Raw genomic sequence first — 26523 nt, forward strand, 5'->3', positions numbered from 1 at the left:
GCCACATCCATCCGCCGCCGCCGTCTGTCTGTCCTGCCACGAGGGGGGCGCGGAGCAACAAGCGTGGGGTGCCCCCCACCCCGTTCAAAAGGGGGTGACCCTGCGCCGGCAGCAGCCGCAGGTGAGGCAGCGCAGGGCGGCCATGCTGAGGTGGAACAGCGTCCCGTAATGGAACAGCAACCGGTAGTAGGTCCCGACCGACAGATCCCCCGAGGGATCCGCGTACTTGAGAGCCACCAGCGGCGTGTAGAGACGGTTGGTTTGGGTGCGGAACGCCGGCCGCCGGGCGCCGATCACGGCCACGATGGCCTGAAGGAGGAGAACCGGAGAGACGGCGAGTCATTGGGGTTGGGAGAGCCCCTCGGGATCATGGAGTCCAACCGTAACGCAATAAACGTGCCCAAGAAGCTCCTGTTCATCCTCAAGTGATGGCGACTTCAGCACTGCCCTGGACAGCCTGTTCCAGCGCCCAAAAACCCTTTTCGTTTTGGGCCCTGAGGTGATTCTGGCGCCATTTTGTGTTCTGAGGTGATTTTGGCGCCATTTTGAGCCCTGAGGTGACTCTGGCGCCATTTTGATCCCTGAGGTGATTCTGGGGCCATTTTGATCCCTGAGGTGATTTTGGCGCCATTTTGATCCCTGAGGTGATTCTGGCACCATTTTGATCCCTGAGGTGATTCTGGTGCCATTTTGATCCCTGAGGTGATTTTGGCGCCATTTTGATCCCTGAGGTGATTCTGGCGCCATTTTGACCCTGAGGTGATTCTGGCGCCATTTTGACCCTGAGGTGATTCTGGCGCCATTTTGACCCCTGAGGTGATTTTGGCGCCATTTTGACCCCTGAGGTGATTCTGGTGCCATTTTGACCCTGAGGTGATTCTGGCGCCATTTTGACCCCTGAGGTGATTCTGGCGCCATTTTGATCCCTGAGGTGATTCTGGTGCCATTTTGAGCCCCGAGCTGATCTTAGAATCATTTTGTTTGGAAAAGCCCCTCAGGATCATCGAGTCCAACCATAACCCAACCCCAGCACTAAAATGTCCCCAAGAAGCTCCTCTGTTCCCACTCCAGGGCTGGCAACTCCAGCACCGCCCTGGGCAGCCTGTTCAACACCCCACAGCCCTTTGGGGAAGAAACCACCCCCAATTTCCACCCTCACCCTCCTTCTCCAGCCCCTTCCCAGCTCCGTTCCCTCCTCTTATCTCTCCAGCACCCCAGGGACCCCAAAACCTGCTCCAAACCTCGGCCACGGCGGCCGGGCTCTGCCCCAGCGTGGCGAAGATTTGGTGGGACGCCGGCAGATAAACATCCTTGAAATACCGCACGGTGTCCGCGTCGGCGCCGGGGAACTCGGAGCGCGAAACCTCCTCCATCAGCTTCAGCTCGAAGTCCGTGTTGACGGGACCCGGCTCTACCATGGAGACGCTGTGGGGTGCAGGTGGGTGCTCAGGGGGGGTCCGGAGCCGCTTTGAGCCCCTCTGGGGTCCCCCCAGTGCTCACAAGACGTTGAACTGCAGCAGCTGCACGGCCAAGCTCTCACAAAACCCCTCCACGGCGAACTTGGAGGCGGCGTAGACGTCGTTGAAGACGATCCCTGCGGGCGCAGAGGGGCTGAGCACACCGAGACCCCCCCTTTATAGCACCCCCATGGCGGCGTGACCCCCAAACCTCACCCTGCAGCCCCATGACGCTGCTGACCACCACGATGTGCCCGTTCTGCCGCCGCTTCATGTCGGGGAGAACCGCCTTGATCATCCTCACCACGCCGAAGAAGTTGGTCTCGAAGATGCGCTTCATCTCCTCCACGCTCACGCTCTCCACCGGCCCCACGTGCCCCACGCCGGCGTTATTCACTGCCGAGCCATACGGGGAGCTCAGAGACCCCCCCCAAACGCCGCGTGGGGTCCGTCGCCCCCCCGGTCGCTCACCCAGCACGTCCACGCGCCCCCCGGGGATGCTGGCCATGCATTCCGCCACCGAGCTGTCGCTGCAGACGTCCAGGCGCTGGATGCTGAGCGTGGTGCCCAGCGCCGCCCCCGCCGCCGCCTCTAATTTCTCCTTCTTCCGCAGGTCCCGCATGGTGGCGATTACTGGGGGGACCCCGAACCCCAAAAACCAGCTCAGGGGCGACCCCGGATGCCAACCGGGTCAAGGTCAAGTGGGGACGATGATGTTCGTTAAGCTGCTTGGGTAACGTGGCTGTTAATTATCCCCTGGGACTAATCCCCCGGGTCGGTGGTGGGCGCTGGGGTTGTAGGGACACGTGGTGCTGTGTGTGTGACAGCGGGTGGCACGGGGATGGGGACGGCGTACGGGGACCGCACACGTGTGTGCGTGTCCGCTCCGGTTACACGCGTGTGCGCTCGTGGCCGTGTGCTGCTCGTGCTGGCCGTGTCATCAGGGGCTGTCCTGTGTCCCCAAGGGGCTGTCCCCTGTCTCTTTGGGGCTGTCCCTTATCCCCATGGGGCTTTCCCATGTCCCCAAGGGGCTGTCCCTTTTCCCCAAGGGGATGTCCCTTGTCCTCATGGGTTGTCCCCTGTCCCTGAGGGGCTGTCCCTTGTCCCCATGGGGCTGTCCCTTATCCCCGTGGGGCTTTCCCATGTCCCCATGGGGCTGTCCTGTGTCCCCAAGGGGCTGTCCCGTGTCCCCAAGGGGCTGTCCCTTGTCCTCATGGGCTGTCCCATGTCCCTGAGGGGCTGTCCCCTGTCCATTTGGGGCTGTCTTGTGTCCCCATGGGCTGTCCTGTGTCCCCATGGGTCTGTCCCATGTCCCCAAGGGGCTGTCCCTTGTCCTCATGGGGCTGTCCCCTGTCCCTTTGGGGCTGTCCCCTGTCCCCATGGGCTGTCCCTTATCCCCATGGGGCTTTCCCATGTCCCCAAGGGGCTGTCCCTTGTCCTCATGGGTTGTCCCCTGTCCCCAAGGGGCTGTCCCTTGTCCCTGTGGGGCTGTTCCATGTCCCTGAGGGGCTATCCCCTGTCCCCATGGGGCTGTCCCTTGTCCCCATGGGGCTGTCCCTTGTCCCCAAGGGTCTGTCCCATGTCCCCAGCTCCCCTCCACCTGGCAGGACAGTGGATGGGGGACACAGGGACACCTCATCTCACCGAAGGGGGGTCTGTGACCTTGGGGCCACAGGCCATCAAGTCCTGGGGGGCTGTGGGGACAAAACCTCCAGGGACAGATCAACAGGGCCCCCCCCAAACCCTGCACCTGTCCCCTCCTTGCTGGGACAGACATGGGGCCATGTGTCCCCTTGGGGACACTGCGGGAGGGCCCCCCCTCCCCAGCTCTCACCCTGGAAGCGCTGCTGGGGGTCCTGCGCCAGCTTGACGGCCACGGCCAGCCCGATGCCGGAGGAGCAGCCGGTGACGAGGACGGTGCGGGGCGCGGGGGCGGCCATGGCTGCGCTGGCCCACGGTCCAAAGGCTCTTATGAGATCAGGACCCGCCGTCACGTGGGAGCAGGATCAACCCCCCCCAGGGACAGCCCCGGGGGGGCCACGGGGCCGTGGGTCCCCTCCCCTGTGCTTGGGGACACCCCTCGTGGAATGGGGACAGGTGACCCCCAGAGCCCCCCCCCCCCAGACCACCCCACACCTCCAGGTCCCCAGAGCCCCCCCAGGCTCCCAAGGTCCCCCAGAGCCCCCCCAGTTCCCCCCAGGCTCCCCAGAGCCCCCCCCCCAGGACCACCCAACACCTCCAGGTCCCTCAGAGCCCCCCCAGTGTCCCCTCGTGCTCCCCAGGTCCCCCAGAGCCCCCCTGAGACCACCCAACACCTCCAGGTCCCCAGATCCCCCCCAGGCTCCCAAGGTCCCCCCAAGACCACCCAACACCTGTAGGTTCCCTAGAGCCCCCCCAGAGCCCCCTCATGCTCCCCAGGTCCCCCAGAGCCCCCCTGAGACCACCCAACACCTCCAGGTCCCCCAGAGCGCCCCCCAGGCTCCCAAGGTCCCCCAGAGCCCCCCCAGGCTCCCAAGGTCCCCCCAAGACCACCCAACACCTGTAGGTTCCCTAGAGCCCCCCCAGAGCCCCCTCATGCTCCCCAGGTCCCCCAGAGCCCCCCTGAGACCACTCAACACCTCCAGGTCCCCCAGAGCGCCCCCCAGGCTCCCAAGGTCCCCCAGAGCCCCCCAGTTCCCCCCCAGGCTCCCCAGAGCCTCCCCCAAGACCACCCAACACCTCCAGGTCCCCCAGAGCCCCCCAGGCTCCCCAAAGGCCCCCCCATCCCGCACCCATCAGGGACCCCCCACCCCATGGGTGTCCATGGGGAGCTGGGACAAAGTGGCTGAGGGCTTTTTGGGGGGGGCTGCATCACCCCCAAAGCCTGGGGGGGGACACGACCACACAAGGGCTGGGCTGGGGGGGCCCGGGGGGGCTGTTACTGCAGAGACGAGGGTAAATATTTGTTGGGAAGTGGAAAATTTGGGGGGAGCGGAACCGAGGGACCGTGAGTCAGGGATGAGGCAATGGGGGGGACTCGGGCCAGGCGGGTCCCGGGGGGGGCAGCAGCAGCTGCGTGGGGGGGTCCCCAAAACCCCCCCACCCTGGGGGGCAGTGCAGCCAGAGGCAGCTGCGGGGGGGGGGACCCAAAACCTCCCCACACTGGGGGTCAGTGTGGCCAGTGGCAGCTGCAGGGGGGTCCCCAAAACCCCCCCCCACCCTGGGGATGCTGCACCCCAAAATCTACAATATTTGCTGTGGAGGTGGGGGGGCTCTGCACCCCTAAATTTGCTATGGGGCTGGGAGAAGTTTGGGGGGGGTCCCTTCACCCCTAAACTGGCTGTGGGGCTGGGAGAAGTTTTGGGGGTGCCTGTACCCTAAACTGGCTGTGGGGCTGGGGGCAGCTTGGGGGGCTCTGCACCCCTAAACCGTCTGTGGGGCTGGGGGCAGCTTGGGGGGCTCTGTACCCCTAAACCATCTGTGGGGCTGTGAGCAGGTTGGGGGGCTCTGCACCCCTAAACCGTCTGTGGGGCTGGGGGCAGCTTGGGGGGCTCTTCACCCCTAATCTGTGGGGCTGGGGGTTCCGCCGCCCCCGGCCCGTCCGCAGCCGAGCCCCCCGGGCCCGATCCTGGCGCTGGTGCCGGGTCCCGCCGGTGGGCCGGGCCGCTCGCGGGGGGGCGGGAGCTCCGGGGGGGCCGGTCCTTCCTTCCCCTCCCTCCCATCCCGTCCCCTCCCGTCCCGTCCCGTCCCGTCCCGTCCCCTCCCGCAGCCCCGACGAGCCTGGAGCGGGCAGGGCGGGTTCCGAGCTCCGGTACCGGCCACCGAGCTCCGGTACCGGGCAGCGGTTCCGCGCCCCCCCCCGCGCCGGGCATGGAGCCGCTCCCGGTGCTCGCCGCCCTCCTCGCCGTGCTGCAGGGGCTGCCCCCGGCCCGGCCAGGTAACGCGCTCCGCCATGTCCCCCCCACGCCCACGCGTGTCCCCCATCGCCACCCACCCCGCTACCACGGGGGGGTTCGGGGGCCACCGGCGGGGTGAACCCCGCGGTCCCAGCGGGGTGACACGGGTGTCCACAAAGGGATCCCCGCTGCTGTCACGCGTGGGGTGTCCCCCACTCGGGGGACCCGCCAGCGCCTTCAGCACCACGGACAGGGCCTGGGGGGGCCCACGGCGGACACGGTGGGGGGGTCGGGGTACCCGTGGAGGGGGGACCTGCCGGGATATGGGGTTCAGGGGTCTCCTGTGGGGTCGCACAGTGGGTGACAGTGACCCCCACCCAGGGTGTTCCCCGTGGGAAAGGGGGACCCCCCCGGGGCAGGGTGCACCCCCCAGGTTCCCTGGCATCCCCAGGGTGGGGGTGCAGGTGGGGTGGGGGGACCCCGGACGCCTGGGTCCCTTGGCTGGCCATGGGGCAGCGGGGGGGGGGCCGGGTGGTCTGGGGGAGCACCTGAAGCGTCACTAACAGGATTAGCACCGGTGTGGGGGCTCCCCGAGGCCATGGGGGGGCCGTGCCCCCCCCCCGCCGAATACCCCTTGGCTTTAGGGCACCCCCGTGAGCCCCCCACGCCCGGCTCTGGCATCCGGAGGGGCCGCTCCGGGGCCACCCATTAGCCCTCTATGGGGGGGTTCCCAGCCCGGGGGGGGCCCTCATCACCCCCCCTCTCCCTGGGGATCCCCGGCAGGAAACCAGCCCCATGTGCAGGGGTCAGGAGGGCCTGAGAGCCAGCTGGGCCGGGGCGGGGGGGTCAGCGCGTTCCCAGCCCAGCCCTGGCCTCTGGTGGCCCCAACCAGGCTTGCGGGGGGGGGGTGAGGGTAATTTGGGGTGCCCCCCACCCCCCGATCGTGCTGCAGGGCTGCCCGGACAGGTCTGTGCAGCAGGGGGGTGGGTGCTGCCGCGGGCGGGGGGCCCCTCGTTCTCTGATGTGGCTGCAGCCGTGGCCCCCCCACGCACACCTGGCTGTGCCGGATTAACCCTCCACGGTTGGGGTCTGTGTCCCTGGGGGGGGCGACGCCGGCACCCCAACCTTCCCACACCCCCAGCTGGGTGCAGCTGAAGGGTGATGGGGGGGTCTGTGTTGTGGGGTGCACCCATGTTGTGGGGTGCTCCCGTGTCAAGGGGTGCACCCGTGTTGTGGGGTGCACCCATGTTGTGGGGTGCTCCCGTGTTGTGGGGTGCACCCGTGTTGTGGGGATCTCCCATGTTGTGGGGTGCTCCCATGTCAAGGGGTGCACCCGTGTTGTGGGGTGCACCCGTGTTGTGCGGTGCTCCCATGTTGTGGGGTGCACCCATGTTGTTGTGGGGTGCTCCTATGTTGTTGTGGGGTGCACCCATGTTATCATGGGGTGCTCCCACGTTATTGTGGGGTGCACTCGAGTTATTGTGGGGTGCACCCATGTTGTGGGGTGCATCCTTGTTATCATGGGGTGCTCCTGTGTCATTGTGGGGTGCTCCTGTGTTATTGTGGGGTGCACCCGTGTTGTTGTGGGGTGCTCCTGTGTTATCATGGGGTGCTCCTGTGTCATTGTGGGGTTCTCCTGTGTTATTGTGGGGTGCACCCGTGTTGTTGTGGGGTGCTCCTGTGTTATTGTGGGGTGCACCCGTGTTGTTGTGGGGTTATCCCATGTTATTGTGGGGTGCTCCTGTGTCATTGTGGGGTGCTCCTGTGTTATTGTGGGGTTATCCCATGTTATTGTTGGGTGCTCCTGTGTCATTGTGGGGTTATCCCATGTTATCGTGGGGTGCTCCTGTGTCATTGTGGGGTGCTCCTGTGTTGTGGGGCGCTCCTGTGTTGTTGTGGGGTGCTCCTGTGTTATTGTGGGGTGCTCCTGTGTTATTGTGGGGTGCACCCGTGTTGTTGTGGGGTTATCCCATGTTATTGTGGGGTGCTCCCGTGTTGTCATGGGGTGCTCCCATCTTATCGTGGGGTGCTCCCGTGTTATTGTGGAATGCTCCTGTGTTATTGTGGGGTTCTCCCGTGTTATCGTGGGGTGCTCCCGTGTTATCGTGGGGTGCTCCTGTGTTATTGTGGGGTGCTCCCATGTTGTCGTGGGGTTCTCCTGTGTTATCACGGGGTGCTCCCATGCCGTGTGGGGGTGCAGAGCGAGCCCAGGGGCGGAGGAATGCAGGGAAGGAATGTGACGGCCCCCCCGGCCCCCCCGGCCCTTGCACCCACACAGCTGCCTGGCCCCGGGCCGGCCCAGCTTGGCCGCCACACGCAGGGGGATGGGGCCGCGGCCCCGGTCTAACCGGGGGGGTGTCACCGGAGGGTCCCCACCCCTGAAATGTCCCCTGTTGTCTCCACAGCAGTGCCCGTGGACGTGCTGCGGACGCTGGGCATGCAGGATGGCCGCGACGGCGTCACCGTCACCGCCGGCATCTGTCCCCAGCGCCCGGGGACGCAAGACCCCGACTTGGCTTTCCGCGTGGACAACCGCACCCAGCTCAGCGCGCCCACCCGCCAGCTCTTCCCCGGTACGGCACCCATGGCTTGGATCTCCTTTTGGGGGTGCAGAGCCGCCTCTGGGGGGGTCCCTGATTGTCCCCCTATTCGCAGACGGCTCCTTCCCCGAGGACTTCGCGGTGCTGGCCACGGTGCGCGCGCGGCGCGGGGGACAAGCCTTCCTGCTCTCGGTGTACGACGAGCGCGGCGTGCAGCAGCTCGGTGTGGAGATCGGCCTCTCGCCCGTCTTCCTCTACGAGGACCAGGAGGGGCGGCCCCCCCCCGAGCGCTACCCCGTGTTCCGCAGGGTCAACCTGGCTGACGGCAGGTGAGGGACAAGGAGGGGGGGGACGCGTTTTGGGGCAGGGCGGGGGGGTCCGCAGGTCCCTCTCGCTGCCAGCGAGTCCCGTCTCCGCAGGTGGCACCGCGTGGCGTTGGCCGTGGAGGGCACCAACGTCTCCTTGCTGGTGGATTGTCACCTCCTGGCCACGCTGCCGCTGGAGCGGGGACCTCAGCCCCTCGTTAGCACCGAGGGGGTGACGATTTTTGGGGCCCGGCTCTTGGATGAGGAGGTTTTCGAGGTGCGTCCCTCCCCAAATCCACGTCCCTGAGGCCTTGGCTGGCCCTGGTAGGGAGGGGTCTGGGGAAGGGGGGGACCCGGTTGTGCTGGGGGCTGCCCTCTGTCCCTAGGGGTGTCCCTGTCCCCAAGGGGCGTCCCCGTCCCCGTGGGGTGACCTGATCCCTCTCCCTGCATTCCTGCCCGCTGCAAATGTCAAGGCAAAGAGACGGCATTGAGGCGAGCGGGGGCGGCCCCCCTCAGCCCATTTTGTCCCCAGCAGGCAGACAAGTGTCCCTTTGTCCCCTTTCCCCCCCCCCCAGGCCACCTCTGGCTCTTGCACCCGTATCCAGGGCGTGTGTTGGCACCCATCAGACCCGGGGTGCGAATTTGGGGGGTCAAACCCGCCACCCCCTCGTGTCCCCCCGTTGTCCTTTGCCACAGGGTGACGTCCAGCAGCTGCTGTTGGTGGCCGACCCCGAGGCCGCCCGCTCCTATTGCCACCTCTACATGCCCGACTGCCACCAGCCCCTGCTCTACCCGCTCATCGCGCCCTTCCCGGAGGAGGTGAGCGCCCAAACTGGGGAGGGGGACGGCTGGGACCCCAAGGAGCTCCATGGGGGGGTCACAGGGCCCCCGACACCCCCATTTCTGTCCCTGTCCCCTGCAGAGTGACCTGGAGCCCACGGCCGCCCCACGGAGGAAGGGCAGGAAGGGGAAAAGGAAGGGCAAGGGCAAGGGCAAGAAGAGGAGGAACAAGGAGCTGCCGGAGCAGCACGAGCCCTCCGCACCCTCCGTCACGGCCAGCCAGGTAGAGAACGCAACTAACTAACCCGCTCTGCAGCTGGTTAACCCGCCCCGGTTAACCCAGCTCTGCCAACCTGCAACGTGCCAGCGCTGCCGTGCCGTGGCTCAGCCCCTCGCGCCGGCACCCAAATCCGGCTTCAAATCCCAGCGGCTGCAGGTGCCGAGCCCACCGCGTCCCGGAGCCGTGCGTGGAGCTCCCGCCTCGTCTTCGCACAATTTGGGGCAAAACGGGCTGGTTTTGGCCACGCTGGCCCCTGTGGAGCCGAACCTTTGGGTCTGCTGGACATGGCTGCCGGCTGGTTTTGAGCGGCTCCTCACAATGATTTCGGGTAGCCCGGTGGCTGGCGTGTCCCCAGGAGGGTGCTGAGCTGTCCCCACAGCTCCTGGCCCTGGGGGCAGCCCCGCCACCTCCGCCTTTGGCCCTGTTGGCTCTGGAAATGGGTCAGGGCTGCAGCTGGGGACGGTGCTGCTGGCCAAGGGTGGCCCTGGGGACGGTGGCCCCTCCTGCCGATGACTCAGCCTTGGCCCCGGCGAGCGGGGAGAGACCCGGCGAGGGGTGGCCATGCTCCAGGTGCTGCTCGGAGCCAAGGTTTGGGGGGGAACGGCCGCCCCCGCGCCCCCGAGCAGCAGCTGCCCAGCCCTGGCTCGCTGTCCCAGCGCTTTGTCCCAAAACGGGGAACGGCACCAGTGTCCCCAATCCCAGCAGGGGCTGTGGTGGGGTGGGGATGTCCCCAATCCACCCGTGACCCCCCCAAAAGCATCTCCCGGTCCTGCGGGACCCCCCGAGGGGTCAGCACCTCCCTCTGCCGCAGCGCTCCCTTCCTCACCCTGCGCCCTTTCCGCATCGCCCAAGGCCAGCGCGCCCACGCCGACAGCGCCGTCCCCGGAGGAGAGCTCCGTGTCAGCCGTCCCCTCCAGCCTTGTCACCACCGTCAGCGTCACCCTGAACGGCACCGGCCCCTTCGAGGTACCGCCGGGGGCTGGGGGAGGCAGGGGAGGTTCCCCCCACCTTGTCACCCCCAAATACGTCCCCATCCCTTAGGATGCTGCTGAGGAGCTTGTGCTTGAACTTGAGGATGGGGACGCTGGGGGTGGCAGCGCGGAGCTGCCGGGCTACGAGGACGACGGTGACGGGGACCCCGCGAGCCGGGAGCGGTTCGGCCCTGCCGAGCGGGAGGGGATGGTGATCCAGGTGACACTGGGGACGGGGACAGGGACCCCCCAGTTATGGCCGGCTGAGCCGGGGCCATGGGATGGGTCTGGGGGCCACGAGATGAATCCAGAGCCACAGGATGGGGTTCAGGGGCCACACGATGGGTCTGGGGTCCACGGGACGGGATCAGGGGCCACAGGATGGGTCTGGGGGCCACGGGACGGGATCAGGGGCCACAGGATGGGTCTGGGGGCCACGAGATAGGTCCAGGGCCACAGGATGGGGTTCAGGGGCCATGGGATGGGGTCTGGGGGCCACAGGATGGGTCTGGGTAGCCACAGGATGGGTCCAGGGGCCATGGGATGGATCCAGGGCCACAGGATGGGGTTGAGGTGCCACAGGATGGGGTTTGGGGGCCACAGGATGCGGTCCAGGAGCCATGGGATGGATCCAGGGCCACAGGATGGGGTTCGGGGGCCACAGGACAGGTCTGGGGACCACAGGGTGGGTCCAGGGGCCATGGGATGGGTCTGGGGCCATGGGATGGAGTTTGAGGGCCACAGGATGGGTCCAGGGACCACAGGATGGGTCCAGGAGCCATGGGATAGGTCAAGGGCCACAGGATGGGGTTCAGGGGCCACAGGACAGGACCAGGGGCCATGAGGTGGGGTCCAGGTGGTACAGGATGGGTCTGGGAGCCACAGGATGGGTCTGGGGACCACAGGATGGGTCCAGGGCCACCAGATGGATGCAGGGACCACATAGGTGGCTCGAAGCCGTCACCCCAGCCCGGCTCTCAGCCGTTTCACCCCCCCATGTTTTTCAGGAGCCCAGCCTGAAGGGGCAGAAGGGCGAACCAGCCATCGTGGAGCCGGTGAGTGGGACACAACCCCCCCCCAAAAAGGGCCACGTGGCCCCCAGCCCTCCTGTGACACCCCGGGGCCACCGTGGGAGACGGTTGGCAGGACGGGGCTCGTTCTCATCTCCTTTAGGGTCGGCGATTCGAGGGGCCGCCGGGACCCCCAGGCCCTGCGGTGAGGAGCTGGGGGGGCGAGGGGGGAACACGGGAGACGCCGAAGCGTTAACACACTGCTGTGCTCTGTGCAGGGGGAGACGGGTCCCCTGGGACCACCGGGACCACCAGGGCTGCCCGGGGACCCCGGCGATCAGGTACGGAGGAGACGGGGGCGCTGTGATGGGGCTGTGATGGGGTGGGGGGGCTGTGAGGGGGTGGGGGGGGTGTGATGGGGCTGTGATGAGGCTATGATGGGGCAGGGGGGCTGTGATGGGGCTGTGAAGGGTTGGGGGAGCTGTGATGGGGCTGGGGGGCTGTGACAGGGCAAGGGGGCTGCAATGGGGCAGGGGGGGCTGTGATGGGGCTGTGAAGGGGTGGGGGGGCTGTGATGGAGCAGGGGGGGCTGTGATGGGGCAGGGGGGCTGTGACAGGGCTGTGATGGGGTGGGGGGGCTGTGATGGGGCAGGAGGGGCTGTGATGGATCAGGGAGACTGTGATGGGGCTGTAAGGGGCAGGGGGGCTGTAATGGGGCTGTAATGGGGCTGTAAGGGGCAGGGGGGCTGTGACAGGGTCAGAGCCGCCCCGCGGCGGGCCGGGGGGGCTGTGGTGTCCCGGTGCGTGCCGGGGCGTGCCGGGGCACTGGAGCTGCAAGCCCTGAGCTGACAGCTCGTGACAGCGCGGTGACGGCTCATCCCCCCCCGCCCCCCCACCCCAGGGTCCCGCGGGACGGCCGGGGCTGCCGGGAGCCGACGGGATCCGCGGCCCCGCGGGGACCATGATCATGTTGCCGGTAAGTTTTGGGGATGGACAGGACCCTCGGGGACAGCTCTGGAGGTGACACCAAGCTGGCTGTCCCCGGGGGGGGGCCAGGGGCTCCCCACACCCCTCACCCTGCTCCATACCCCCCCAGTTCCAGTTTGGGGGGGACTCCCTCAAGGGCCCCACCGTCTCTTTCCAAGAAGCCCAAGCCCAAGCAATCCTGCAGCAGGCGAAGGTACAGACCCCCCCAGGACCCCCCCAATGACCCCCCAAAACCAGCCCCCCCATTTCCCCTCAACCCCTCTTCCCTTCTCCCCCCAGCTCGCCATGAAGGGCCCCCCAGGTCCCATGGGGCTGACAGGCCGCCCGGGACCACTGGTGAGTACTGGGCCAATGTGGAGTGTGTCCCCCCCCAAAAATCACATCTCAAACCTTCACGGGGGGGGTCTCCATGCTTTGTTTTTGTAGGGTCTACCTGGACACCCAGGCCTGAAAGGAGACGCCGGGGACATGGGGCCACGGGTGAGAGAAGAGGGGTCGGGGGTGATGCCCTTGGGAGGGGGCTGGTGAGCCCTGACCCCCCCCAAACACTGACCCCCCCCTTTTCTCCATCAGGGTCCCCGGGGGTTGCAGGGGCTGCCGGGGCCACCGGGGAAACTGGGCAGACGGGTAAGAACTGGAGGGCTTGGGGTTTTGTCACCCCCAAATGTCCCTGCCCAGCTGTCACAGTGCCCCTTTTCCGGGGGGGCGCTCTGAGTTCTGGGCCCCTTCCCACCCCCCCGGACTTGTCTTGCAGGGTCGCGCTGGAGCTGACGGTGCCAGGGGACTCCCGGGGGACACCGGCCCCAAGGTCTCTCACGGGGGGTGACATCGGTGCTGGGGGTCTTGGTGTGGCGGGGGGGACACAAGAGCTTGGCCTGATGCTTGTCTGACCCCCCCAGGGTGACAGGGGCTTCGATGGGCTGCCGGGGCTGCCGGGAGAGAAGGGCCACCGGGTAAGTGGGACCTCAGCATGTCCCCTCCTGTCACCCTGTCCCCACGCCTCCCTCACCCTCCCTCTTGTGCAGTGTGACATGGGGGGGGCCTCAGCATGTCCCCTCCTGTCACCCTGTCCCCACACCTCCCTCACCCTCCCTCTTGTGCAGTGTGACGTGGGGGGGGCCTCAGTGTGTCCCCTCCTGTCACCCTGTCCTGACGCCCCCCTCACCCTCCCTCTTGTGCAGGGTGACGTGGGGAAGCCAGGACCAGCTGGCCCCCCCGGGGAGAAAGGAGCCAAGGTGAGGAGTTGGGGGGCACACGGGAACACATGGCCCCCCGCTGGTTTTGGGGGGGACACATTCAGTTCCACTCTGTCCCCGCCCAGGGCTCCGATGGCCCCCCAGGACCTCGGGGACAACCAGGGGAACCTGTGAGTACCCAACCTGGCTTCTCCCCCAGCCCAAAGAGCGGCGGGGCGGCGGGGGGACAAGTTTGCCCCCCCATTTTCTTCCTTCAGCTTTTTGGGGAAGAGATTTGCGCACCAGACTCCCCCACCCTGGGGAATTTGGGGTGCTGGGGTCACCTGAGCCCCCCCGACCCCCCTATCCTTGTCCTTAGGGTGCACGAGGCCTCATCGGCACCCGCGGCCCCCCCGGCCCCCCCGGCACACCGGTATGAGACACCCATCCCTCTGTCTGTCTGTCTGTCTGTCCCCAAGGGGATTTGTCTCTGTCACCCGTCACCTTGGGGTGCGGTGTCACCCTGACCCCCCTGTTCCTCCGCAGGGTGCCAGCGGCATCGACGGGGCACCGGGGCCCAAAGGCAACGTGGTGGGTGTCACCGCGACCCCCCCAACCCGAATGAAGCCAGGAAGTGGGGGGGCAGCACTACTGGGTGCTCTTAGGGGGTGCTGGGGGTCATGGGGGGGCTCTGAGGAGGGTTTTTTACTGCGCTGATGGACTTTGCCCCCCCCCAGGGAATCCAAGGGGAGCCGGGACCCCCGGGACAGCAAGGGAACCCTGGGCCGCAGGTACCGCTGGTGTTGGGGGGGCAGTGGGGTGTCCCCACAGCACTGGGGGGTCCCCAGTCCCCCCCCATCACCCCGCTCTGTTCTGCAGGGTCTCCCCGGCCCCCAGGGCCCCGTCGGGCTCCCGGGGGAGAAGGTGAGTGGATTTTGCGGGGGGAGGGGGGCGGCCCGGAGCTCCCCCAGCTCCGAGCAGGTCCTGGGGGCCCCAGGGGTGTCCCCTCGGTGTCCCCATGTGTCCCCCTCTCACGCAGGGCCCGCCGGGGAAGCCGGGGATCCAGGGGGTGGCTGGGGCCGATGGGCCCCCGGTGAGTACAGGCTGGGCAGGTCACTGTGTCCCCTGCCCCTGGGGGGGTCACTGTGTCCCCTGGGGGGGTCACTGTGTCCCCTGGGGGGGTCACTCTGGTCCCCAGCACAGCGGGGACACCAGGGCAGTGTCACCGTCCCAGTGTGTCCCTGCAGGGTCACCCTGGCCGAGAAGGACCAGCCGGAGAGAAGGGCCTCCAGGTGAGGGGCTGTCCCCCCCAGCACCCCAAATGGGGGGGGTAGGATCCCATTTTTTTAGGGGGGGGTCCCCATTTTTGTCACCTCTCTCTCTGTCCCCAGGGCCCCGTGGGTGCCCCCGGTCCCGTTGGTTACCCGGGACCCCGGGGGGTGAAGGTAAGTGGACCCCCCGCCTCTGCATGGTGTTGGGGGGGACAGGGGGTGTCCCCCGTGGGTTGGGGGACACACAAGCCCTTCTGTGTCCCCTCCGTGTCCCCTCCATGTCCCCTCTGCAGGGAGCGTTTGGTGTGCGGGGCCTGAAGGGCAGCAAGGGGGAGAAGGTAAGAGGGACCCCAGGGGACAGGAGGGTCCTTGTCCCTGCTCTTGGGGGCCACTCATCCTTGGCGAGGGGGGGGGACACTTGGGGACAGCCCCTCTGGTGGGATTTGGGGCTCAGCTCCACATTGTGACCCCCGACCTGGGGCTTGCTAATGCATTCTCACCCCCCCCCCAAAATGTGCCTTTGTTTCAGGGAGAAGATGGATTCCCTGGCTTTAAGGGGGACATGGGCCCCAAGGGGGACAGGGTAAGTGGGGTGTCCTGGGGGGGCTCATGGGGGTCCCCTCCTCAGGGCTGTGGGGGCTGTGAGTGCCACCAAGCCCCAGGTGCAGGACACAGCTCTGTTGAGGCGGGGGGGGGACACAGTTGGGGACCCCAGGGAGGGGCCCTGTGTCTGTTGGGGACAGTTGGGGACCCCGAGGAGCAGCTGTGTGTTTTGGGGGGACAGCTGGGGACCCCTGTCCCCCCCAGCGTGCTCCCCACTCCGCGTTCCCGTTGCAGGGGGACCAGGGCCCGCTGGGTCCCCGCGGCGAGGACGGTCCCGAGGGGCTAAAGGGACAGACGGGTCCCGTGGGGGAACCAGGTGCTCCTGGCCCCGCAGGCGAGAAGGTGAGGGGACCCGCGTGTCCCCCCATGTCCTCTCATGTCCCCCCGTGTCCCCTGTGTCCCCCTGCGTCCCAAAATGACCCCCCGTGTCCTCTTGCATCCCCCTGTGTCCTCTCGTGTCCTCCCGTGTCCCCCATGTCCTCCCATGTTCCCCTGTGTCCTCCCATGTCCCCCATGTCCTCCCGTGTCCCCCCATGTCCCCCCATGTCCCTCCGTTTCCTCTTGCATCCTGGTATGTCCTCCCATGTCCCCCCGTGTCCTGTGTCCTCCCATGTCCCCGTGTCCCCTTATGTCCCCGTGTCCACACAGCTCAGCTCCACTCTCTCCCTTGCAGGGCAAACTGGGGGTGCCGGGTCTCCCGGGGTATCCAGGGCGCCAGGGCCCCAAGGTGAGCACAGGGGAGACTTGGGGTGTCCCCACGACCCCAAGTGCCACCTCGGCCCTAGGTTGTCACTTGTCCCCTCTCTCCTTAGGGCTCCACCGGCTTCCAGGGTCCCACAGGGCTGGCGGGCGAGAAAGGCAAGAGAGTGAGTCAGCCCTGTGCCAGTGTCACACTGTCCCCCCTCCCTGTCCCCCAAATCCGGCTCTGTCCCCACAGTCCTGCTGTCACAAACACGCTCGGGCCCGCTCTGTCCCCTGGGGGACACTGGGGGGGCTGCTGTCCCCATAACCTCCTCTGTCCCCGCAGGGCAAGGCCGGCCAGGCCGGGCAGACGGGACAGCGGGGGCCACCGGTGAGTCACGCACTCCCTGCCCGGTTCCCCAGTTCCCAACCCCATTCCCAGCCCAGTTCCCCAGTTCCCAGCCCCATTCCCAACCCCATTCCCAGCCCAGTTCCCCAGTTCCCAGCCCCATTCCCAACCCCATTCCCAGCCCAGTTCCCCATTCCCAGCCCCATTCCCAGCCCAGTTCCCTACTCCACTCCCATCCCAGTTTCCCAGTTCCCAACCCAGTTCTCCAGTTCCCCAATTCCCAACCCCATTCCCAGCCCAGTTTCCCAGTTCCCAACCCAATTCCCAGTTCCCAACCCCATTCCCAGCCCAGTTCCCCAGTTCCCAGCCCCATTCCCAGCTCAGTTCCCTACTCCACTCCCATCCCAGTTTCCCAGTTCCCAACCCAGTTCTCCAGTTCCCCAGTTCCCAACCCCATTCCCAGCCCAGTTCCCCAGTTCCCAGCCCCATTCCCGACCCCATTCCCAGCCCAGTTCCCTACTCCACTCCCATCCCAGTTTTCCAGTTCCCAGCCCAGTTCTCCAGCTCCCAGCCCCATTCCCAGCCCAGTTTCCCAGTCCCTAACCCCATTCCCAGCCCAGTTCCCAACCCCACTCCCATCCCAGTTTCCCAGTTCCCAACCCGGTTCTCCAGCTCCCAGCCCCATTCCCAGCCCAGTTTCCCAGTTCCTAACCCCATTCCCAGCCCAGTTTCCCAGTTCCCAGCCCAGTTCCCCAGTTCCTATCCCCATTCCCAGCCCAGTTTCCCAGTTCCCAGCCCAGTTCCCCAGTTCCCAACCCAGTTCCCCAGTTCCTATCCCCATTCCCAGCCCAGTTTCCCAGCCCAGTTGCCCGGTTTCCCAGTTCCCAGCCCCATTCCCAGTTCCCCAGTTGCCCGGTTTCCCAGTTCCCAGCCCCATTCCCGGTTCCTCAGTTCCCAGTTTCCCAGTGCCCCCCCCTCACCTCTTTGCCCCCCGCCCGCAGGGTCTCCCGGGGGAGCGGGGGCTGCCCGGCCCCACAGGGAAACCCGGCCCCAAGGTAAGTGGCACCTTGACCTTGTCCCCACTGTCCCCGCGTCCCCATCGCCCGCCTTGGGGGGGGCGCTGCCAGTGGGGCTGATGTTGGGGGGGGGTCTTTGCTGTCACCCTCTGCCTCTTTCTGTCCCCACAGGGAGATCCTGGCCATGACGGGGCCCCCGGCGCTGTGGGCGAGAAGGTGACAGGGATGTCCCCAGGATGGGGACAACAGGGTGCTGGGCATGGGGACCAGTTCCCAACCCCATTCCCAACCCAGTTCCCACCCCAGTTTCCCAGTTCCCAGCCCCATTCCCCGTTTCCCCCTCCCATCCCCTGGGTGCTGGGGGGCCCCGGGGGGAGCCACTGACCAGGGGGTTTCTGTCCCCCCCGCAGGGTCCCCAAGGTCCCCAGGGCCCCAATGGCTTCCCAGGCACCAAAGGGCCCCCGGTAAGTGGTGACAACACGCGTGGTCCTGGCATGACGTGGGGGGACAGTGGCTGCCGCGTCCCCCCCTCCCCTCACTGTGCCCAGAGGGGGTGCAGCAGAGGGGGGGTCCCTGATGCAGGGTGTCCCCCACCCTGTCCCCTCTGCTCCGCGCAGGGTCCCCCCGGGAAGGACGGTTTGCCAGGACATCCGGGCCAGCGCGGCGAGCCGGTGGGTGCCCCACTTCCCCAGGGTGGGGGGGACACTGGAAATATGCAGCGTTCACCCCCCCCCGCTTTCCTCTCCTCTGCAGGGGTTTCATGGCAAAACCGGCCCCCCCGGCCCCACGGGGGTGGTGGGACCGCAGGTGAGGATGGACACAGGGGGTGTTTAACTGGGGGGTGGGTGATGGACCCCCCCCCAGAATCTCACCCCGCGCTGTCTCCACAGGGTAAATCAGGCGAGACGGGGCCCGTGGGGGAGAGGGGGCACCCCGGCCCCCCCGGCCCCCCCGGGGAACAGGGCTTACCCGGCGGCGCCGGCCGAGAGGGAGCAAAGGTAGGAGCCGCACCGGGGGGGTCCCACCGCTCGCCGGGACCCCCACACCCTAGAACGAAGTGGCGGGGCTGGGGTGACCCCCACAGGGCTCGGCGGGGGTGGGGCAATGCTCTCTGCTCCTCCTGTCCCCTCGCAGGGTGACCCCGGCCCCCCCGGCAGCCCCGGGAAGAGTGGCCCCCCCGGCACCCCCGGCTTCCCCGGCACACGGGGGGCACCCGGAGAGACGGTCAGTGCTGCTCGGGGCGCCGAAAGTGGGTCTGGGCCGCGGCGGGGGGGCACTTCTAACCATCCTTCTGCCCCCCCAGGGTCCGCCTGGCCTGAAGGGGGGAGAAGGGCCCCCCGGCCCCCCCGGCCCCACAGTGAGTACAAAGCGTGGTGGCGTTCAGGGGGTTACTGGAGTTTTGGGGTGTCTATAGGAATATCTGCACTCCTTGGGGAGCAATTTTGCACCCCCCCAGCTTAAAATTCCTGTTGAGGAAGAGGAAGGTTTGTTTGGAGAGGAGGAAGACGGGGGGTCTTCCCACATCCCCCCCCACGTCTCTTTTCTCCCCAGGGTTCCCCTGGTGAGCGAGGCCCCACGGGGGCAGCTGGAGGCATCGGGCTGCCGGGCCGGGGGGGTGCGCAGGGCCCCCCCGGTCCCATTGGCGAGAAGGGCTCCCCGGTAGGTGCAGGGGGGGTGCAGGGAGGGGACAAGCTGCATGTCGCCCCCCCCAGCCCCTCAGCCCTTTCCTCTTCCCCCCAACAGGGCGAGCGGGGGCCCGTGGGACCGGCCGGGCAGGACGGGATCCAGGGTCCTGGGGGGCTCCCAGGGCCAAGTGGCCCCCCCGGCCCTGCCGGGGAGGATGGGGACAAGGTAAGTGGAGGGGGGGGGCGCACACACCCCCCTCCAGCAGTGGCTCCGTGTCACTCCGGAGGGAACGGACCCCAGGCCAAGTGTTGGGGATGAGTCCCCTTGCAGATCTGGGGGACACTTGGGATGGGGGGGCGGGTTTCACCTAAATGGGGGGCGGTTCCCTGAGGTTGTTATGTGCCCCCCCCTCGCCACCACAGGCTCTCACCCCATTTTCCCCTCGGGACAGGGTGAGATGGGGCTCCCCGGCCAAAAGGGCAGCAAAGGTGACAAGGGCGATGCGGTGAGTCCAGGGGGTGCTCTGTGTATGTGGGGGGGCTCTCCAGAGGGTGGGGGGGGGGACATTTGGGGCTGCCCTAACCCTATGTGGGTGCTGCTGTCCCACAGGGCCCCCCCGGACCAACAGGGATCCAGGGACCCATGGGGCACCCCGGTCCTGCGGTGAGTAGCTGCTGAGCACCCTGACCCCCCCCCAGATTAAACTCCTCATCCCCTGCCCCCCCGCCCCACACTTTGGGGTCTCTATGGGGCAGGCGGTGCCGACCCCCCCTTTCTGTTGCCAGGGAGCGGACGGGGAGCCGGGGCGCCGGGGGCAGCAGGGGATGTTTGGGCAGAAGGGGGACGAGGGATCGCGGGGACACCTGGGCCTCAGCGGCCCCCCCGGCCTGCAGGTGAGGACTGGGGGGGGGACAAGGGACACACAACTTGGGGCACCTTCTGCCTTGCCCCGAGGGGCCTGCAGACCCCCCCGGCTAACCGCTGCTCCCCCCAGGGCATGCCGGGCCCCCCCGGCGAGAAGGGCGAGAATGGAGACGTTGGCCCCATGGTAAGGAAACCCCCCAAGTCTGTGCCCCCCCCTCTGCCTAATCTGAGCTGCATGGCTCAGCCCCCCCTTTACTTTCTGACCCCCCCTTTGCATTCTGACCCCCATTTACATTCTGACCCCCCTTTTCAGTCTGACCCCCCCATTTACATTCTGACCCCCTCTTTTCAGTCTGACCCCCATTTACATTCTGACCCCCCCTTTGCATTCTGACCCCCATTTACATTCTGACCCCCCCTTTTCAGTCTGACCCCCCTTTACATTCTGACCCCCCCCTTTTCAGTCCGACCTCCCCCATTTACATTCTGACCCCCTCTTTGCATTCTGACCCCCATTTACATTCTGACCCCCCCTTTTCAGTCCGACCTCCCCCATTTACATTCTGACCCCCCCCTTTGCAGTCTGCCCCCCCCTTTACATTCTGACCCCCCCTTTGCAGTCCAACCCCCCTGTTACATTCTGACCCCCCCCTTTTCAGTCCAACCCCCCCTTTACATTCTGACCCCCCCCTTTTCAGTCTGACCCCCCCCTTTACATTCTGACCCCCCCTCTGTGCTCCCCACAGGGTCCCCCCGGCGCACCGGGACCCCGTGGGCCACAGGGACCCAGCGGTGCCGAGGTGAGTACGGCCCTGGGGGGTTCCGGGGGGGGCTGTTTGGTGTCCCTGAGGGGGGGTTCACCCCATCCTCCTGCTTCAGGGCCCCCAGGGGATGCCGGGCGGCGTGGGGCAGCCGGGCGCCGTGGGAGAAAAGGTAAGCCCCACTGTTGGGGGGGGGGATGGGGGGCAGAGCTGTGTGTCCCCCCCCCAGCACCCAGCAGCGTCTGCCCTGTTGGTTTTTGCCCCCCCAGGGTGAACCGGGTGAAGCGGGAGACCCCGGAGCCCCAGGGGAGCCCGGACCCCCCGTGAGTATCCCTGAGGGGGCTGGGGGGGTCTTTTAGGGACAAAACGGGGTGGGGGGCAGATCCTGCTGTCCCTGGCCGTGCAAAGCACAGGCGGGACTCCTGGGGACGTTTTTAGTGTCCCCCCCTGCTCTGATGTCCCCCCCCCGCCCCTCGGCAGGGTGTGAAAGGGGACGTGGGGGAGAAGGGGGACGCGGGGCCATCGGGGGCAGCGGGACCCCCCGGCAAGAAGGGGCCACCGGGAGACGACGGAGCCAAAGGCAACGTGGTAAGTGGGGGGGCACACTGCCCCGAGCCCCCGTGTCCCCCCCACTCACCCTCCCGTCCCTCTGTCCCAGCAGGCGGAGGGTTTGGGGCTCCCTCCCAGTGCCCCCCTGTCATGTCCCCTTCTCCCCACAGGGTCCCATCGGCTTCCCGGGTGACCCCGGCCCCCCCGGAGACCCCGGCGTGCCGGTGAGTAGCCCCCCCTCGCCCCTCCAAGGTGACACTGCGCTGTCACCTGCTGTGTCACCCTGGGTGGCGATGGGGTCTGGAGGTGCCGAGACCCCCCTGTTCTCTCCCCAGTGCTTCTCAGTGACCCGACAGCCCGGGGGGGGTCCAGGGGGGTAAAGTGGGGGGGTGCTCACTGTCCCCTGTGTCACAGGGGCTGGACGGCGCCGCTGGAGAGAAGGGTGACAGTGGGGACCCCGGTTTGCCGGTGAGTGGGACAACTGGGGGTGTTGTGGCTGCAGAATGTGCGGGGGGGTCACATTCCCAGCGGGGGGGCTGTGACTGAGCCGTGCTGCTTCCTTCCCCCCCCTCCACGTGTCCCCTGGTCCTGGCTGTGGGACTGTCCCCTTGTCCCAGCTCTGGGATTGTCCCCTTGTCCCCTCACCCCAAATTCCCACTGGAATCATTTCAGGGTCCCCCAGGAGCATCAGGGGAGCCGGGTCCCCCGGGCCCCCCAGGCCGGAGGGTGAGTCGGGGAAGGGCGATGGTGACATGGGGTGGGGGGACAGCGTGGGGTGACGCGTGACGGCTGCAGCTCCCGCTGTCCCTGTCCCCTCACCCAGGGACCCGTGGGACCGACGGGGCGCGAGGGCCGGCAGGGCGAGAAGGGTGCCAAGGTGAGTGGCGACTCCCCAAACCCCCCCTTTGAAAACCCTGGGGGCAGGAGCAGACCCCGCCCCGTCCTTGCAGAGGGGTGCCAGCCCCCCAACTCTGTCCTCGTGTCCCCAGGGACAACCAGGCACCGAGGGGCCACCCGGGAAGACGGGCCCCGTGGGGGCACAGGGACCACCGGGCCGGCCGGGCCCCGAGGGGCTGCGGGGGATCCCCGGCCCCGCCGTGAGTCGGGGGCTGCGGGGGGACGTTCCCGTGTCCCCAAAGCTCCAGCTGGGGGACATCCTCTTGGGCACCAGGGGTGTTGAGGGGGGGCCCCTTTCCCACACCGGGTCTCTTGCAGGGTGAACAAGGCTTGTTGGGGGCTCCGGGCCAAGCGGGACCCCCCGGTCCCCTGGTAAGTCGGGGTGAGCGAGGTGGGGACCCCCGGGTGGGGACGTTGCGGGGTGCGCGACACCCTCGTCTTTCAGGGTCCCGTGGGTTTGCCTGGCCTCAAGGGAGACCCCGGCCACAAAGGAGACAAGGTGAGCGGAGGTGACAGTCACACAGCGTCACCCCAATTTGTCCCTGAGCCCCCCCCAGTCATTGGGGGGGGGACACTGTGTGACACTCCTCTGTCCCCAGGGCCATGCTGGCCTGATCGGGCTCATTGGGCCACCGGGAGAGATGGGGGAGAAGGGGGACCAGGGGCTCCCCGGCATCCAGGGCCCCCCCGGACCCAAAGGAGACCCTGTGAGTGTTTGGGGTCTCCCCTGAGCTTTGGGGGGCGGGCACGAGGGCCAGGGGGACATGGGGGTGACGCTGTCTATATCCACAGGGTCTGGCTGGCCCCACCGGCCCCACCGGCCCCCCCGGCCCCCCTGGGCTCTCGGTGAGTGTCTCCTTGTGCCCGGGGGGGTCACCAAGGGGCTCCTGCCCACCCTTAACCCCCTGGGGGGCGCGGAGGGGCAGGGGGGAGCCCCAAGGAGGGGACACTGGGGGCCCAGCCGGTGTCCCTCTCCTCTTTTCTCGTCCCGCAGGGTCCCTTGGGGCAGAAGGGCTCCAAAGGCTCCCCGGTGAGTGCTGGGGAGGGACAGTGACAGCGGGGGGGGCGACAAATACACTCCCAGGGGACAACCTGGGACCTCTCCCAGCGCCGCGGGACTGAGTCCTCTCCCTTAACAGGGTGCTCTGGGTCCCCGAGGCGACACCGGCCCCCCCGGCCCCCCGGGACCGCCGGTGAGTAAGGGACGCTTTGGACAGACACCCCGTCACTCTGTCCCCTCCCTGGGGGGGGCTCTAATGTCCTCTTTCCCCCCCACCTGCCACTCACCCCATCCATCCAGGGCCCCCCGGCCGAGCTGCTGGAGCCGCTGCCCTCGAGCCGGAGGCACCGGCGAGCGGCCGAAGGGGCCGGGGGGGAGCAGCAGGGCCCCCCCCGCGGCACCGAGGGGCTGGAGGAGGTTTACGCGGCGCTCAGCTCCCTGCGCGGCGACGTGGAGCGGCTGCGGCGGCCCCTGGGCACCCCCGAGAGCCCCGCGCGCGTCTGCCGGGAGCTCCAGCTCTGCCACCCGCAGCTCCAGGACGGTGAGGGGTTGGTTTGGGGGGACACGCAGCAAAACGTGCCCCTGGGCAAACCCCGATCTGTCCGTCTGTCCGTCCTCCCCAGGCGAGTACTGGATTGACCCCAACCAGGGCTGCTCCCGCGACGCCTTCCGCGTCTTCTGTAATTTCACCGCCGGCGGCGAGACGTGTCTGTTCCCCGATAAAAGATTTGAATCGGTGAGTTTGAGAAGGACCAGGTGTCCAAACCCCCCCGTACATGTGCCCCCCGGGCGGGGGCACATGATGGGGGCAATTTTGGGGTTCGCTTGGGGCTTGGAGAGGCTTTGTCCCCAACACTGTGTCACCCCCAGGTCCGCCTGGCCGCCTGGAGCAGGGAGAAACCGGGGACGTGGTACAGCACCTTCAAACGGGGCAAGAAGGTGGGTGCTCCGCGTGCCGGGGGGGCCACCAACGTCACCCCCGTCCCCTGGGCGTGTGTCCCAGCCCCTCTCCCGTCCCCCCCGCCGCAGTTCTCCTACGTGGACGCGGATGGGAACACCGTCCCCGTCACCCAACTCACCTTCCTGCGGCTCCTGAGCGCCGGCGCCCGCCAGAACTTCACCCTCCTGTGCCAAAACGCCGCCGCTTGGTACGACGGCCGCGCCGGCACCTTCGCCCGCGCCCTGCGCTTCCGCGGGGCCAACGACGAGGAGCTGGGCCACGGCCACCCGGCCACCCCCGTGCGCGCCCTCCACGACGGCTGCCAGGTGGGTCACCGGGACACCACGGTTCCGGCCCCGTGTCCCAAAAACCGCGTGGCCCAACCTGCACCCGGCGCCGCGGATGCGACGATTCCATCACGGAATCCCGGGATATCAGGGGTTGAAGGGACCTCAAAGCTCATCCAGTGCGACCCCCCGGAGCAGGAACACCCGGCTGAGGTGACACAGGAACGTGTCCCTGTCCTTGAACTGAGGGGCCACAACTGGACACACTATTCCAGATGTGACACACTATTCCAGATGTGACACACTATTCCAGGTGTGGCCTCCCCAGGGCAGAGCAGAGGGGCAGGAGAACCTCTCTGACCTACTGACCACCCCCTTCTAACCCCCCCAGGTCCCATTGGCTTCCTGGCCACAAGGGCCAGTGCTGGCTCAGCCCACAGCACCCGCTATTCCCAGCTGGTCTCCCATCCAAGCACTGACCGGGCCCGACCCTGCTTAGCTTCCCAGAGCAGACGGGATGGGGCGTTCTCAGGGTGCTATGGCTGTATATATTATATATATGTATATATATGTGTTCCCCAAGTATATCCTGATAGTATCTGAACTAAAGGGCAGAGCAGAGGGGCAGGAGAACCTCTCTGACCTACTGACCACCCCCTTCTAATCTATCCCAGGTACCATTGTCTCCCATCCAAGCACTGACCGGGCCCGACCCTGCTTAGCTTCCCAGATCAGACGGGATGGGGCGTTCTCAGGGTGCTATGGCTGTATATATTATATATATGTATATATATATGTTCCCCAAGTATATCCTGATAGTATCTGAACCAACCCCTTTTTTCAAGGGCGGCATAGAGGGGCAGGAGAACCCCTCTCAACCTACAAACCGCCCCCTTCTAATCCCCCCCAGGATGCAATTTCTCAGCCTTTTAGCCTTTTTCTGTGCTAAGGGACAGAGCAGGACCCCTTCTCCTCGGGGGGGGAAGCTGTGCCGGGGCTCCATCCTCCCAACACCCCCCCTTTCCATATTGAACCCCATTAATGTCACCCCTCAGTCTCCTCTTGTCCAGACCCCAGCTCTTTGTCCCTTTCCTCACAGGGTAGATGTGTCCCCCCATCGCTCACCCCGCGTGTCACATTTGTCCCCCCCCGCAGGGCCGCCACGGCCAGGAGCGGACGGTGCTGGAGGTGACGTCGTCGCGCGTCGAGCGGCTGCCCCTGACCGACGTGGCCGTCCTTGATTTTGGTGACACCAACCAGAAATTCGGCTTCGAGCTGGGACCCGTCTGCTTCACGGGCTGAGCCCCCGACACCACGTGGGGAGGGACGGGTTGTTTTTTGGGGGGGGGGGGTCTCCGGTCCCTCTGCCACCCCCCCTGCGCCAGGGACAGCGACCCAGCGCCTGCTCTGGCAAACTCAGGACTCGGAGCCGCCGCGGTGCCGTCCCCTCCTGCCCCCCCTTATTTATACTCCGGCGGGGGGGACGTGGGGTGGGGCACCCCAGTCTGGGGGAGGGTTTTGAGCCGGGTCCCCCCCCCCGTGGTGCTAAAACGCTCCCCAACAACCCCCTTAGTGAAGCACTGGATGTGGCGACGCCACCAGTCGGCCCAATGCCCGGGGGGGGCCTAATCCAGCCCCCCCAAAGTGTCCCCATGTCCCCAGGCCAGGACATGAGCCGGGGGGACTTCGGGGGGGGTGTTAAACCTCCTCCTTCACCCCCTAACGCTCTGCCCCTCCGTGGGGCGGCGGGGGGAGCCCCCGTCGCTTTGGGGGGGTCACGGCACAGCCCGTCCCCCGCGGCAGAGGGGACGTGGGACGGGGTTGGGGACACGCGCGGCTCAGCCCCGCGCCCGGTGCTGTCGCGGTTACTGTACGATAAACCGACTGTATCGAACGCGGCCCCCGCCCCAAATCTGTGCAGATCCCCATGAAAACGGGCGGGGGGGGTCCCCGTCCCCCCAAAACGGGGGGTTGTGACACCCTGAGGCTGCCGGCCTCGTGTCCCCATTGTCACTGGGGTGTGAATCCGCTGCCGGCCCCTCCTGCCCCCCCCGGACCCAGAGAGCTGCCCCCACCATGGGCTCCCAGCTCTGTGTCCCCATGGGGCAGTTTTGGGGGGGACAGGGAACGCTCGGTCCCCTGGGGGGGCTGCAAGGGCAGGGTTGGGACCTGGACGTGGGGGTAGCTGGACCTGGGTACCCCCCACCCCAAACACCCCGGGGCAGGAGAGGGGACCCACTGGGGTCCCCCCAAACCTCCATTGCAGGGGACCCCGGGACAGGAGAGGGGACCCAGTGGG

General features: G+C 67.2%; 2 protein-coding genes and 1 pseudogene across 4 annotated transcripts; 1 reads left to right on the forward strand and 2 right to left on the reverse strand.

Moving 5' to 3' along the window:
• Nucleotides 1–84: 84 nt before the first annotated feature.
• RDH8 (retinol dehydrogenase 8) lies at nt 85–3581 on the reverse strand. Its single transcript, XM_065043884.1, has 6 exons — nt 3292–3581; nt 1929–2090; nt 1674–1853; nt 1501–1594; nt 1242–1425; nt 85–309 (listed from the first exon to the last, which is right to left on the reverse strand). The coding sequence occupies exons 1-6, from the start codon at nt 3395–3397 to the stop codon at nt 85–87; spliced, it is 951 nt and encodes a 316-aa protein (XP_064899956.1). The 5' UTR covers nt 3398–3581.
• On the forward strand, nt 1223–26118 carry COL5A3 (collagen type V alpha 3 chain). Of its 3 annotated transcripts, XM_065043867.1 has the most exons (68): nt 1223–1438; nt 2071–2190; nt 7738–7905; nt 7988–8201; nt 8292–8454; nt 8874–8996; nt 9100–9240; nt 10090–10203; nt 10279–10428; nt 11216–11263; nt 11382–11423; nt 11497–11559; nt 12120–12194; nt 12315–12398; nt 12485–12541; nt 12632–12685; nt 12779–12832; nt 12960–13013; nt 13105–13158; nt 13387–13440; nt 13527–13571; nt 13760–13813; nt 13927–13971; nt 14118–14171; nt 14260–14304; nt 14420–14473; nt 14628–14672; nt 14772–14825; nt 14945–14989; nt 15181–15234; nt 15489–15596; nt 15928–15981; nt 16067–16120; nt 16282–16326; nt 17286–17339; nt 17472–17516; nt 17711–17764; nt 17918–17971; nt 18054–18107; nt 18191–18298; nt 18435–18524; nt 18604–18657; nt 18852–18959; nt 19044–19151; nt 19378–19431; nt 19536–19589; nt 19712–19819; nt 19921–19974; nt 20537–20590; nt 20670–20723; nt 20821–20874; nt 21032–21139; nt 21271–21324; nt 21515–21568; nt 21773–21826; nt 21924–21977; nt 22090–22197; nt 22316–22369; nt 22443–22496; nt 22597–22704; nt 22790–22843; nt 22992–23027; nt 23137–23190; nt 23298–23538; nt 23621–23733; nt 23868–23936; nt 24027–24263; nt 25380–26118. In XM_065043867.1, the coding sequence occupies exons 3-68, from the start codon at nt 7770–7772 to the stop codon at nt 25524–25526; spliced, it is 5196 nt and encodes a 1731-aa protein (XP_064899939.1). In that variant the 5' UTR covers nt 1223–1438; nt 2071–2190; nt 7738–7769; the 3' UTR covers nt 25527–26118. The 3 variants fall into 3 exon arrangements, with proteins under 3 accessions (XP_064899939.1, XP_064899937.1, XP_064899938.1); XM_065043865.1 differs by lacking the exons at nt 1223–1438; nt 2071–2190 and adding an exon at nt 5151–5373; XM_065043866.1 differs by lacking the exons at nt 1223–1438; nt 2071–2190 and adding an exon at nt 5153–5373 and having other exon boundaries at nt 7741–7905.
• LOC135576778 (5S ribosomal RNA) lies at nt 24656–24774 on the reverse strand (annotated as a pseudogene).
• Nucleotides 26119–26523: the final 405 nt, after the last annotated feature.

The sequence above is a fragment of the Columba livia genome, chromosome 30 (assembly GCF_036013475.1).
Source record: "Columba livia isolate bColLiv1 breed racing homer chromosome 30, bColLiv1.pat.W.v2, whole genome shotgun sequence".
NCBI lineage: Eukaryota > Metazoa > Chordata > Aves > Columbiformes > Columbidae > Columba > Columba livia.

What these genes read in the sequence shown, in the direction of transcription:
- COL5A3 (XM_065043865.1), top strand. Translation starts at nt 5,307, where the DNA reads ATGGAGCCGCTCCCGGTGCTCGCCGCCCTCCTCGCCGTGCTGCAGGGG. An exon ending in CCGGCGCTGTGGGCGAGAAG is followed by an intron (nt 17,517 to 17,710) that starts GTGACAGGGATG and finishes TCCCCCCCGCAG; the next exon opens with GGTCCCCAAGGTCCCCAGGG. An exon ending in CGGGCGCCGTGGGAGAAAAG is followed by an intron (nt 20,724 to 20,820) that starts GTAAGCCCCACT and finishes TTGCCCCCCCAG; the next exon opens with GGTGAACCGGGTGAAGCGGG.
- RDH8 (XM_065043884.1), bottom strand. Translation starts at nt 3,397, where the DNA reads ATGGCCGCCCCCGCGCCCCGCACCGTCCTCGTCACCGGCTGCTCCTCC. An exon ending in CCCCCAGCAGCGCTTCCAGG is followed by an intron (nt 2,091 to 3,291) that starts GTGAGAGCTGGG and finishes GGGTCCCCCCAG; the next exon opens with TAATCGCCACCATGCGGGAC. An exon ending in GGGGCGCGTGGACGTGCTGG is followed by an intron (nt 1,854 to 1,928) that starts GTGAGCGACCGG and finishes ATGGCTCGGCAG; the next exon opens with TGAATAACGCCGGCGTGGGG.